A 13,626-nucleotide genomic window follows, 5' to 3' on the forward strand; every position below is an offset into this window, starting at 1 on the left:
GTGTAACAATGACCTCAAAAATTTCAAAAGACGCACTGCACAGGACGAGTAAACCTCATCTGCTGCCCTGTGGCTGTCCTTTCTTCTTTCCCATTATCTTTGTTTTACTTTGTTCGTGGCTTTCCCTTTTGATTTTATTTGAGAAGATGTTATTTATTTATTTATTTATTGCAATTTTTTGAAAAAAGTACATTCAAATAAATGATTGGTCTTATCAAGGGAGAATAAAACCTTTAGGACAGTTTGGTGGGCCACCCTTTATTTTGTGGCAGTTCTAGAATATTTGTAAGTTTATCTTGACTCGCTTATTTTGGAGCTCTGTGAGTCCGCATTCCAAGTAAGAACATGTAGGAAACTTGCTTCGTTCCTGATCTTCTTTAAATTCCAAAGGATCACAGTTTATAAAATAAACAGAAAATCCTAAGGCCTGTATGTTGGCCTTCCCTTCAACATTTTTTGGTACATATGTGTCAGACACCAAAACATTCTTTTAAAGGCGGAAAACAGGCTTTGATAGGGAGATTCTGTTTACAAATAATGGAAAATCTATTTTTTTTTCTTTTTTTTGGGACATAGTCTAGCTCTATCACCCAGGCTGGAGTGCAATGGTGCGATCTCAGCTCACTGCAACCTCCACCTCCCGGGTTCCAGCGATTCTCCTGCCTCAGCTTCCCGAAAAGCTGGGATTACAGGCACCTTCCACCATGCCTGGCTAATTTTTGTATTTTTTTTTTTTTTTTTTTTTTTTGAGACAGTCTAGCTCTATCACCCAGGCTGGAATGCAGTGGTGTGATCTTGGCTCACTGCAACCTCTACCTCCCGGGTTCCAGCGATTCTCCTGCCTCAGCTTCCCGAAAAGCTGGGATTACAGGCACCTTCCACCATGCCTGGCTAATTTTTGTATTTTTTTTTTTTTTTTTTTTTTTTGAGGCGGAGTCTCGCTCTGTTGCCCAGGCTGGAGTGCAGTGGCCAAATCTCAGCTCACTGCAAGCTCCGCCTCCCGGGTTTACGCCATTCTCCTGCCTCAGCCTCCCGAGTAGCTGGGACTACAGGCGCCCGCCACCTCGCCCGGCTAGTTTTTGTATTTTTAGTAGAGACGGGGTTTCACCGTGTTAGCCAGGATGGTCTCGATCTCCTGACCTCGTGATCCGCCCGTCCCGGCCTCCCAAAGTGCTGGGATTACAGGCTTGAGCCACCGCGCCCGGCCGTATTTTTTTTAGTAGAGACGGGGTTTGACCATGTTGGCCAGGCTGGTCTTGAACTCCTGGCCTCAAGTGATCTGCCTCAGCCTCCCAAAATGCTGAGATTACAGGCGTGAGCCCTGTGCCCGGCTGGAAACTTTAAATATTAACAGTCAGCATTCTCTCCATAAATGAAAATTGACTTTCAGTTAAAATCATATGTTGATAGAAAAGGAAAAATGGACTGCCAATGTGATGAACAGCCAATGACAGAATTTTAGTAACATGCATAAAAAGTGAATTTTATTAAAAAAGAACTAATTTTAGTTCTCTGCTTTCTCTCTCTCTCTACCAGTCCTGCAATATTTTTAAAGTTTCATATCTATTCTACATGTATATCTATAAACATATCTATAAACAAAAAAGTCTTCTCTTTATTCCTTTTAATCATTCCTTTCTTTTTCTTTCTTTCTTTCTTTTCTTTTTTTTTTTTTTTTTTTTGAGACAGTCTAGCTCTATCACCCAGGCTGGAGTGCAATGGTGCGATCTCAGCTCACTGCAACCTCCACCTTCCGGGTTCAAGCGATTCTGCTGCCTCAGCCTCCCGAGTAGCTGAGTTTACAGGCACATGCCACCACGCCTGGCTAATTTTTGTATTTTTTAGTAGAGACGCGGCTTCACTGTCTTGACCAGGCTGGTCTCGAACTCCTGACCTCGTGATCTGCCTGCCTCGGCCTCCCAAAGTGCTGGGATTACAAACGTGAGCTACCACGCCCAGCCAATCGTTCCTTTCTTTTCCTGAGTGAGCCCTCACGGAAGGGCAATACTTATCATGGCTGCTTTGAGTGGCAAACATTCCCTGGGAAATAATGACGACTTAATAAGAAAACAGATGCCAGTGCTTTCAAAATCTCAGTCATATTTAGGTTTCTCACCACTGACTGACAGTAGAGTGAGCTGGTAAGAGGATCAGCTGTCTGCTCTGCCAGGTCCTACCCCTGCTCTGTGACCTTCAACAGGTCATTTAAATGTAGGTTCTCCAACTGTAAAGTGGAAATAATAATAAGAGTACCTGGCTCCTGGGGCTATTTGATGATACTGAGATAACGCATGCAAAATATAAACACAGAGCCTGGCACATAGCAAAAATGGCATAGATACCAGCCAATGTATTATCCAAAGACTTGAAAAATAGCACTTCTAGTGTGGTGCAGCTGGAATTAGAGAAAGCCTGTCTTAGTCAGAGGCTGTCTTATCCCAGTGTCTTTCCCGTACGTAGAGCTACAGGCACTTTAATCAATTTAATTTAAGTGCCTTTTTAGACAATCACTAAAAGGTCCTGTGAAAGCAGAATGAATGGAACAGGACAGATGGATATACGGTACTTAGAAATATTACTGATTATAATAATAGAACACCATTAAATATTAAAGTATTTATCTTCACATTAACTCTATTTGCTTTTGAATAGACCTAGCAGTCCCTTAATGTCAAAAGGGCAAGTTGAGATAAAGACAAATTGATCCTTGAAATTCAACCCCCTGGGGATATTCAAATGATTTCTGCACAAGCACGCAAACACTTAGGAAACTGATATCTACCTAATGTCATCATGTTTCCCCAAGGCACTGCATTAAGTTAAAAGGCACTCAGTTTTTTATAAGAAATATGTTGAGCATTATATACCATGCTGGTTTGGCAGGATTTTCATGTGCTTGAAATTTCCCATTGTCAGAGCTGATTTCTAATCTCATGAATATGTAAGTAATTTAAATATCTAAGTACAAAACTGGCAATTAGAGTGGAAACCAGGGAGCTCGCTAAATGTCAATCCCAACCCTTGTTTATAAAACAAATTCTCAAGCTGAAATGCCATCATATGCAAACAAGGAAGGCCTGCATTCACCTTAGATACCATGTTTAAACAGGTTGTATCATTATTTTTCAATTGCTACCTTTGATCTGCCTGTTTCTAATGATTTGGAAAAAAAAAAAACAGAGCTCCAAGAATAAGGAAAAATGGACATTTTAAAACAAGCAATTGGGTTTAAGATGTGAACAGGCAGGCACAATTGTGCTATTTGATAGTTTTGTAGGCTTTGAAAAAGAGGCATTTGTATCTCCAAATTTTTAGCTAGTTCTTCATCTGTTCTATGCCACCAACACTTGTCTTTAAGAATGTTTAAGGGACCGGGCGTGGTGGCTCATGCCTGTAATCTCAGCACTTTAGGAGGCCGAGGCGAGCAGATCATTTGAGGTCATGAGTTCGAGACCAGCCTGGCCAACATGGTGACACCCGCCTCCCCTACCCCCCGGCTCTAGTAAAAATACAAAAATTGGCTGGGTGTGGTGGCGTATGCCTGTGATCCTAGCTAATGGGGAGGCTGAGGCAGGGGAATCGCTTGAACCCTGGAGGCAGAGGTTGCAGTGAGCCGAGATGGCGTCACTGTACTCCAACCTGAACAACAGAGTGAGACTCTGTCTCAAAAAAAATAAATAAAAATTAATAAATAAGAATCTTTAAGGCCAAGATTTTATCTTATCATGTTGCTATACACCTTCAGACCTGGATGCACAGGAGGTGTTCACAAATCAAACTCGCCCACAGTCGCATATTGACCCTCCCTTCCCAACCAGCTCCAGTTCCGTAAGTCTAATCTTCTAAGCTTCAGAGCACCACCCTCAACTGTAGGGCTTGTGACAGACTTCAGTGACATCTGGGGAGTGGACAGTGACAAATTTGATAAATCCAGCTGCAGGAGAGATTGATGGAATGAGCAACAGGCCATCATTCCTGCCCAGCCTTCATCAGCAAAGCCTGACTGCTCAGCTTTGGTACTCTTATCTTTTGACTTTAATGACATTTGGATCCAGTCTACATCAGTTCCCCACAAGTATTGGTAAGATTGCACCTACCCAGCCTGGTTCCAGGCTCTCTTTATAGCCCCAGCTTCCACTTCACTCTGTTATGCATCCCAGCCAAACTGGGTCTCTTGCTATTGACCAAAGAAATGTGAGAACACCACCCTGAGTTTTGCTGCTCTGTTTATTTGCACAGACTGACCCATTCCCCTGGAACACTGTTTCTGCATGTCTTCATTCTAAGACATGTTAATTGTACTACAAAGCCCACTATGAATTATTTTGCAAATTCCAAACTTTTCCTCTAAAACATAGGCCACTACAACACAGGCCACTATAACACTGTACACAAAATATTAGACATTACTGTAGGTTGTCTGTGATATCACTAATACACTAACATTTTCTTTGATAAACTTTATTGGGGCAGGGTTGGGTGTGAGGTCTGGATTGGGCATCATGGCTCTCTCACTACCTGCTCTCTGTGCTGAACAGCCAAGGTAAAGACTCATATCAGCTCTTAGTGAAGTTTGCGGAATCCTTTTAAGTGTTGCAGATTTTGGTTCCCCTTAGTGTGGGTTCTGGTCCCCTCCTGTGCCGTGGAATGAGAGCATCAGAACATACTTCTGAGGACAGCATTTTTCTCTGGACTGATTCTCTTTCTTCCTATTGAGGGTGATGGAAAAAAGAACTTGATATTTGTGATGCCTCAGGCCTGGCATTAGGAATTTATATGAAGTCCTTAAGGTACCATCTCTTTCTTGCTAAAAAGGATGCAGGAATAGCAGTGAGAATCAGAGAGTCATGAGGTGGATGAGTGCTTTGTACCCAGGCCATCTCCAGGGCAGTATTAGGATGAGGCAAATAAAATAGAACTGGCAGGATTTTCTGTCAGCCTTTTCAAGAAGTACAATTTGCAGGCCCCCTGCTTCCAAAATGTTAAGAGGAGAGAAGGAAAGAGGAGTGGGCAGGCAACCTTGAAAAGAGCCGACAGCAGGATGTTTTCCGCCAACGCAGACGTCTTCTAAGGAGCCTGTGTGGAGAAGCCCCAGGAAACTGCCCCCTGACCGGGGAAGCCGCCGTGGGAAGCTTTGTGGTGAACAACATCTGGTCCCATGAACCAAAGACTTAAAACATTATCACAACTCTTAGCTTCTATGGAATTCTCCTAGCACAAATTTCTGTGGAATGGATGCTCTTTCACTCATTTCCCAGCTGCAAAAGAGAATTCCATCACATGCACATCTCTAACAGTCTGCAAAGAGAGGACACGTTGATCCGATTTAGAAATATTGAAAAGACTTTTTAAGGACACTGACAGTTGCAAGCTTGTAGATCACCACAAGGAGCTGAATTTCTTATCTAGTAGCAAGTTGTCACTCTTCTAGGGATTTAACCAAAATGTGAATGTTAAGGTGGAAACGAAAGTTGGAAATGGCTGCTCCCCTTCTCTCATCCCATCTTTATCTGCTGTAGACTAGGAATCTTGAGCAAAACCAGTGCATCCCATTCTTTCCCTCCCCCAGTTTATTTTGTCCTTCTGTGGCATTCCTCTTTATCATTCCTTATAGCCGGTGCCCACCATCCAACTTGCAGCTCCAAAGACATCCAGAGGATGGCGCCAGAGATGCTTAAGCATTGGCTCAAAGCTGTCAATGAAACTAACCCTGGCGATTTCATCCTTTGGAATTAAGTGTATTTTTATCTGCATTCTTCTTAAAGCAAACAAAGACAGATGGCAAGGAAACAAGCCAATGTGAAAGATGTCTTAAAAAAAAAAAAAAACCTTCAGGAGAGGAACATGTCAGGAAAGAGAGAGAAGGGCTAATAGCTCCAGACCAGCATAATGACAGTCTGGAGGGTTAGGTCCTAAGGCTGCTGATAGATCTTGAGCACAGGTGAGTGCTGGGTTTGTGCTCATTAAGTTGTATTTACTAATGCAAGGATGTAGTCACAGATACTTCAGAATGATTTTAGACAGAAAGGATTTTCTGTGTTGCATTCTTATTGCAGATATAACCAGAATCTTTCCTTGTTCTCTAACATTTCTGCTCCTTCAGTTCTTTTTCAACATTTATAGTAATTTAGCTAAACAAAATCAAACCCTCTAAGAAGGGCAATTTTAAGTTCATGACACGGCACTAGTAGAGGCACAGTGGTCTCCTAAAACTAGATTAAGTACTCTTCCATCCTCTTCTTAATCTCTCTGTCTTTCTCTAAGCTTGGCATAGCTAGAGAAAGCTGCTGCTGCTTTCTCTGATGTGACAGATAGTAATGATAGTTCTCAGTTCTGTGTTCTGACAGTCAAACCTTGGAGCCAGAGACAGACAGGCAGGGAAATAAATCTTATTTAGGTGCTGCCAACACTATGAATTTTATTAAAGGACATTGACTCATTCTACAGGGAAAGCCTTCCACTGGGGGCTGAGACAGTCATTGAGTAAAATGCTTTGATACCATTCCCTTCTTTGTGGAGGAGCACTTTGCTTCCAGACTCTGTAGGTTTAATTAACACGTTAACTTGAATGGCTGAGTTGTTTTCTTTTTAGTCGGTATAACACCAGACTGGACAACTAACTTTTTAGGGAGAAAATGTCTGAAGTAGTATATGGAGAATACAGAGCAGTTTTGTCTAAAAGTGAATATTCAAGACTCTGCTTTCAAATCCATGGGAGTTTCAAATATACTGATATTTATAGGGTTTTGTGGATGCGTGTTTTGTTTGTTTTTTAGGTATATGCCTCTAGTTATAAATCCATGGAAGTAAAATATATTCCTCTGATAAATTTTCTTTGTCCACCAGTTGTGAAACCTGGGTGCTTTATTAGGTAGAAACATGACTAGGAAATTCACGTGGTGCCAAATCATTATCTTTTTCCTTTATCATCTACTGTTTGAGGCACCTGTACATGTAGAAGGATAGGATTTCCAACATCTAAAAGCTTCGCAATCTCATTAAAGAGGCAGGAAGTGGTCTAAGAAATTTTAGAGTAATTTTAGATAGAAAGGAATTTCTGCCTTGCATTCGTGAAATATTCTCTTGAAAGGCTGTTAAGAGAATTAAATATAAATACGTGGCTGGTAGTTTGATAGCATCTGCTCCTGTTCCACAGTTCTTTGGAGATGAGACCGGTAGGAATCTTAGTAGATAGAGGAGGGTTCATAGAGGAGGTGGCCTTTCATCTGGCTTTGAAAACAAGGCTGGTGTTGAAGAAGGAAAGTCTCGAAGCCACTTTTGCCAAAGTGGGCAGCCTCAGTGAAAGCACAGCAGGGCGTGTGTGGGAAGGTGACAGGGCCAGCCCACCAGGACCAAAAGGTACCTTTAGAGAGAGTAAATTGAAAGAATCTCACTGAGCTGAATAAGAGAGGCTTGGTTTATTGGATTGTTTTGTATACCCACTGCTTGAGGGGCCTCTACATGCTCACAAATAACAAAGTTGCTCTTTGAAGATACAAACAAATGTCATGGGACATACTGGAGTGGTCCATAGGCTCCAGATTCAAGCTTAGGAGATAAATTTTAAAACAGAAAAAAAGAACCACAAATGCTGGCGCCCAACAATTCCTCATAGAGATGAATTCTCTGTGGGAGCGGGAATAGCAATCCTTTGGTGTAGCCGTAGGAGCACACAGAGTTTATGTATTATTCTTGCAGCATGTATATGAGTTCAGCCTGTTACCCAGACATACTATTTTGAACTGTCCTGATACTTTTACATTTGCATTAATCTTTGTATGTTACTAAATATAGATATATCTGTATGACATAGGCACACCACAATGGTATGAACTCTGCTTCCTTTAAACTTATAGAAAGAAGTAGAGCTCTAGGCTTAAAAAAAAAAAAGAAAAGAAGACAAAGGGGAGAGAGAGAGAAGTAGATACTCTCGGGTTGGGTGCCTGCTGCTGTTGTACAATTCTCTGTGTTGAAATACCAGGTGTTCAGGACATGCTGGGAACAAGAAGCAGGCCATGCATACACTGCCTGTTTGGGTTCTCAGTTAAGATAGTGTGACCTGTCCCATCTTCTGTTATCTCTATGAGGGGAGTTGTCACCCATCTCTCCTTGGCACTTATAAAATATATCAAACATGAAATTTACCCAGGAAACCAGTCTCCCTCAGGCATGATGGCCAGAGAATGATTAATAGGCTGGGCGTGGTGGCTCACACCTGTAATCCCAGCACTTTAGGAGGCTGGGATGGGCAGATCATGAGGTCAGGAGATTGAGACCATCCTGACTAACACAGTGAAACCCCATCTCTACTAAAAATAATAATTAAAAAAAATAGCCAGGGGTGGTGGCAGGCACCGGTAGTTTCAGCTACTCAGGAGGCTGAGGCAGGATAATGATGTGAACCGGTGAAGCGGAGCTTGCAGTGAGCCGAGATCACACCACTGCACTCCAGCCTGGGCAACAGAGTGAGACTCCATCTCAAAAAAGCAAAAGCAAAAACAAAAGAATAATAAAAAAGACTTAGAAAGAAAAAGGTACAGATTCTCCTTGACTGGATGCCTGAATAATGTGTAATTATTACTTAGATAAGCTTACATAGATAAGTTGGCTAATTTATATGTTGTCCCTGTCTATCTTACCACTTTCATTCATGCTGTTCCTTTGTGAATAATGCTATTTTTGTCCATTTGAATGCTGTCATTCATTCAGGTCCCAGCTGTTTCACCACAGCATCTGGGAAGCACCCCTAAATTGGCTCCTGTCTTCTGCATTGTTTTATCACTGGCTGCCTCATGCATTTCTCATTATGTGAGCCAGGTTCAGGTTACATTGCGTGCTCTTCCAGAACCTTGACTAGATTTTGCACTTCTTTGCATTCCCCACAATTCTCGGCACATGCTAGGTCTAGTGGCACAGCTGACTTTATCGCCAGGCAGAACAGGGTGTGCATTCCAGTTCATTCGACTACTGACTTGATATGTAATTTCTAGCAAGTCAGTTAATCCTTCTAAGCTTCAGTTTCCTCAACTGTAAAATGAAGATATTAATCTGCCTTGCAGAGCTTGTATAAGGAATGGAGATGGTACATGTGGAGCACTCACCTTGTGTATGGCAGGTGTTCAATAAATGTTAGGTATTATTATTACTATTGATCCAATGAACTGATGCTTGTGTATGTGATGTACTATAGAACCATAGTGTTGAGTAACTTCTGTTCTTTACAGTTATACAGCTCTGCTGAATTTGGGAGAAGGTGGCAGCTTATCCAAGAAGGGGTTGTACCAAACAGGTTCTACTGGTAAGTCTCACTTTATCTTGTAGCACATTGAGATATGATCTAGTCAGATATGACCTAGTAAATGACCACTGGAATCTTGTTCTCACCAGTGCTCTCACATAAGGTCTGTTCTTACTGGGACATGCCCACATCCCCTCAGGGCAGGATGTGACATTAGAGTAAGAAACACTTTAAGAGAATGTTAAAAAATGTGTCACAGTCTCTTTGAAAAACCCCTAATGGATTATGGAGGTTAGTGAACTGCAAGGGCTTTATGAGAATTGCTTTGTTATATTTTGGTGGAATTGTGGAGAGAGACATTTTAAAAAATCTAATAGTGACTTTTTATTATTAAAATCATTATATACACATATCACATATTCAAATGAAGATTTTCAGTCTAAAGAAGTAGGTGTTATTTAGTCTAAAAGTAGATCTTCCTCTCATTCCTGATTTTAGATCTTGTAAGCCTTCTCCTTGTCATTTATTTATTTATTTATTTATTTATTTATTTATTTTTAATTTATTTATTTATTTATTTTAGACAATCTTACTCTGTCGCCCAGGCTGTAGTGCAGTGGTGTGGTCTCAGCTCACTGCAACTTCTGCCTGCTGGGTTCAAACAATTCTCCTGCCTCAGTCTTCCCAGTAGTTTGGACTACAGGTGCACGCCACCATGGCTAGCTACTTTTTGGATTTTTAGTAGAGATGGGGTTTCACCATGTTGATCAGGCTGGTCTTGAACTCCTGACCTCAAGTGATCTGCCCACCTCGGCCTCCCAAAGTGCTGGGATTATAGGCTTGAGTCACCATGCCTAGCCAGCCTTCTCCTTGTCATGTGGGATACAGTTGCTATTACTAGTTTCTCAATTATCTTTCTAGAAATGTTCTGTGAATTGCCAAATGTGTGTGGTGTGTGTGTGTGTGTGTGTGTGTGTGTGTGTGTGTGTGTGTGTGTGTAGTCTTACTTTGCTTGGGCTGCAGTAACAGAATACCATAGACTGGGTAGCTTAAACAACAGATATCAGATATTTATTCTTCATTGTTTAAGGCTGGGGAGTTCAAGGTGCTGGCAGATTTGGTTCCTGCTAAAGACTCCCTTCCTGGCTTGCAGATGGCTCCCTTCTGTCTGTGTCCATACGTGGTAGATAGAGAGAGCTCTGATCTCTCTTCCTTTTTTTTTTTTTTTTTTGAGATGCCTGCCTCAGCCTCCCCAGTAGCTGGGACTATAGGCGCCCACCACCACACCTGGCTAATTTTTTGTATTTTTAGTAGAGAGGGGGTTTTACCGTGAGAGATCACAGGATGATCTCACTCTCCTGACCTCATGATCCCCTGGCCTCGGCCTCCCAAAGTGCTGGGATTACAGGTGTGAGCCACCACGCCTCTTCTTTTTTTTTTTCTTTATCAGGGCATTAATCCCATCATGAGGACCCTATCCTCACGACCTAAGCTAAACCTAATCACTTCTTAAAGACCCTATTTGCAAATACCATCACATCATTGTGGGTTAGAGTTTCAACATATGAATTTTGAGGAGACAAAAATATTCAGTCCCTAAAATATATAGATAGAGATACTCACATTTACATAAATGGTAGCTGTGCACACTGTTCTATGCCTTGTTTTTTTTTTTGAGGGGATGCAGTTTATTATGCACACATCATTATTTTTAGTTGACTACATATCATTTTGCTCTAAGAATATAGATTGGAGGTAAATCTTATGCTTAATTAATGCAAAACATAAACTATATATGTCAGTGGGATGTATGTATGGGAAAAGAGAAATACGTGAAGAGAAAGAGAGAAGGGGGCAGCAAGAAAAAGAAAGGGACAAAGGAAATAGCATTCCTTTCTTTAACCGCCTCAGTTCATCTCCCTAGTTAAACTAGAGGTGGCTCTGTCCATGGGAATGGGTGGGTAAAATTGAAAACAAGGAAAATATCAGAAGTTAACTTTGGCTTTTAAGTTTCCAAGGTCTTAGATTCTGGCAAAGTAAGAACAAAGCACAGAACATTCTAGTGTGATTTTGATGTTAATATTTATCAATACCTTTGAATATACATCCTACTTCCTGCCAAAAGATGTGATTCCACCTTACCCTAATTTCTCTAATCTGCCTGTGGAAAAGACATTCAGGTTGTTTCAAGATTTTTACTATCATAAACTGTGTAACAAGGAACTAGCTCAGACAAGAGTTTAAATATCCTTTATTCGTGTCATTCAGAATCACTGTGACAGTGACCTTTTAGGAGCCAATGAGCTCCCTGCAATGAGGGCAGTGAAAGTATCTCCTCTTGATTCCTCTTGAAATCACACTGCCTCTCATCAGCCTTTAGAGTTACAGGCAGAATAGATCACCGAGGTACATAATAGCTTCCCACCTCCACTCCAATTCTTTCGCTTTTATATGAACTTCTAAGAGGAATGCATTTTTATCTTTCTCATTTTCAAACACTACCCTAAAACCCCTGTGGGAGTTGAAAGCCAGAGAACTACATTAGAGAAATCTCTTAAAAAGCTAGCAAAACTGCCTGAAAAAGTTAGGCCATTTGCAAACAAACTGGCTCTGAGATAATAACACAAGGACTTCTAGATGGCAAGATACCACTTTTTCCCCTATCAAAACGAGACATTTGTAACTAAAGGAGGTTTTGTTGCACAGAAGCTTATTTACTTCTCTCCCTCTGGTGCTCTTGTTCAGGATGGTGTGAGCCTTGCTTCTAAAGTCCAAATTGACATCTCCTGTCTCCAGGAACTCAACTCTGTCTCTTACTGAATCTCCTTTCTCTGGTCAGCGTTTTTTTTCTCCCTCTCTTACTAATTTTGTATCATACTCATGAGGAACCTTCATTTCTGTGTGTTTTGTCTATAAAGTATGAAGTTAGTTTATGGAAGAGAGGCTTCATGTCTTTTTCTTTCATTCTCTCCCTTTTTGGGTACTTAGAAAGGCCTCAGAAAATAAGCAAATAAAGGACTGAAATAAATGAATGTTGTCCTTCTAGTTTATCCTGGAAATGCAGTTGCTGCTTTGCTAATGAAAAAGCATGAGGGACAAATCTTTTCTCAAGTCCTACTTTCAAATGACTGCAAATACCTGCTCATGGTGCCTAGAACTATAGGGTAGGAAGTAGCCATTCAGAGGACTTGGCAGAAGTTGGTTCCTACCAAAAGAAACAATGAAAAATATGGACAGGATGGGCAAGAAAAAGGAGCTGAGATGAAGTGGTACGTATATACAGTGTTTTCTTTGTCACCAGAGGTCTTATTTATGCATGATTATAACCTGAACAGACCTCACCACTGCTTCCACCAGTGCTAATTGCAATATTTTCTTGCCTATTCCTTGAAGAAGGAATCTTCTCTGTGAAAGCTTGACTAGCAAAGCTCTTCTAATTGAAAGCCATAAAATTATCTTTATAAAAACATTATACATTATTGTATATGAATTCTAATTGACCTGTTAAGAAATAAAACCTCCTTCTTTTGTTTTTGAAAACAGAGACACATCTTGCCCATTCAAGTCTTAATAGTGCAACAAGCACTACTTAAACTTAAGCTATTTAATCCTCATAACAACCTTCTGAAGTAAGCTTTTCATTATCATCATTAACAGATAGGGAACCTATGGTATAGAGAAGGTAGGTAATTTGGCTAAAGTCACACAGCTGGAAAGTGCCAGAGCCAGAATTCGAGTGAAGGCTGTCTGTCACCGAAGTCTGTGCTCTAATAAATCAGCAAATGCTGTTGTCTCTGCCTCTTAGCCTTATGTTCTTGTCTAGGACTGTGAGCCCTGGAAATCTAGCCCCTCAGGCATATGAATGGTGAGAACCCAGAGTTCTTTTGACCACAGTGCCAACTGTGCTTGTCAAATGGCTCACATGGGTTCCTTAAGCTTGGTTGATTTTTCTAGAGAAGGCATGGGAACTCGTAAATTGCATAGTACCATGACTGTTGATGATAATCTCGGTCTCTGCCCACATGATCTGTATTTTCTAACTGAGCAACTACCTTAAGCTGACAGAAATGTTGTCAGTCAAAGCAATATTTATTAGAGTCACTTCTGGATACCAGTTATGTCAAATTATATAGGAACTATGGGGCTATCTAGGATAATTCAGCAAAGTATAGTTAAAGTAAACCTCCTTTAATCATTTCTGCTTGGAACCTGGCTGTTGGGAGTGTGTATGGGACTGAGGGAGATTTCTCTAGTGTTAAATCAAATTGTTAAGTTACCATGGGTAATAACATAGAATTTCCCTAAAGAAGAAATGAAGACCAATTCATATTTTTTCCTCATCACCGAACACATTGATAATTATTTTTATTTCTTTTTTTTTTTTTTTT

The 13,626-nt window shown here is 40.9% G+C and overlaps 1 protein-coding gene across 3 annotated transcripts in view; it reads left to right on the forward strand.

The window, feature by feature from the left end:
- The window catches only part of SORCS1 (sortilin-related VPS10 domain containing receptor 1), a 591,520-nt gene that overhangs the window by 398,195 nt on the left and 179,699 nt on the right, over positions 1-13,626 (forward strand). For all 3 annotated transcript variants that reach the window (XM_011927917.1, XM_011927918.1, XM_011927919.1), the window contains exon 6: positions 9,225-9,298. In XM_011927917.1, coding sequence (XP_011783307.1) covers positions 9,225-9,298 — 74 coding nt within the window. The remainder of the gene's footprint in view (positions 1-9,224; positions 9,299-13,626) is intronic.

Source organism: Colobus angolensis, unplaced genomic scaffold (assembly GCF_000951035.1).
Source record: "Colobus angolensis palliatus isolate OR3802 unplaced genomic scaffold, Cang.pa_1.0 Scaffold75, whole genome shotgun sequence".
NCBI lineage: Eukaryota > Metazoa > Chordata > Mammalia > Primates > Cercopithecidae > Colobus > Colobus angolensis.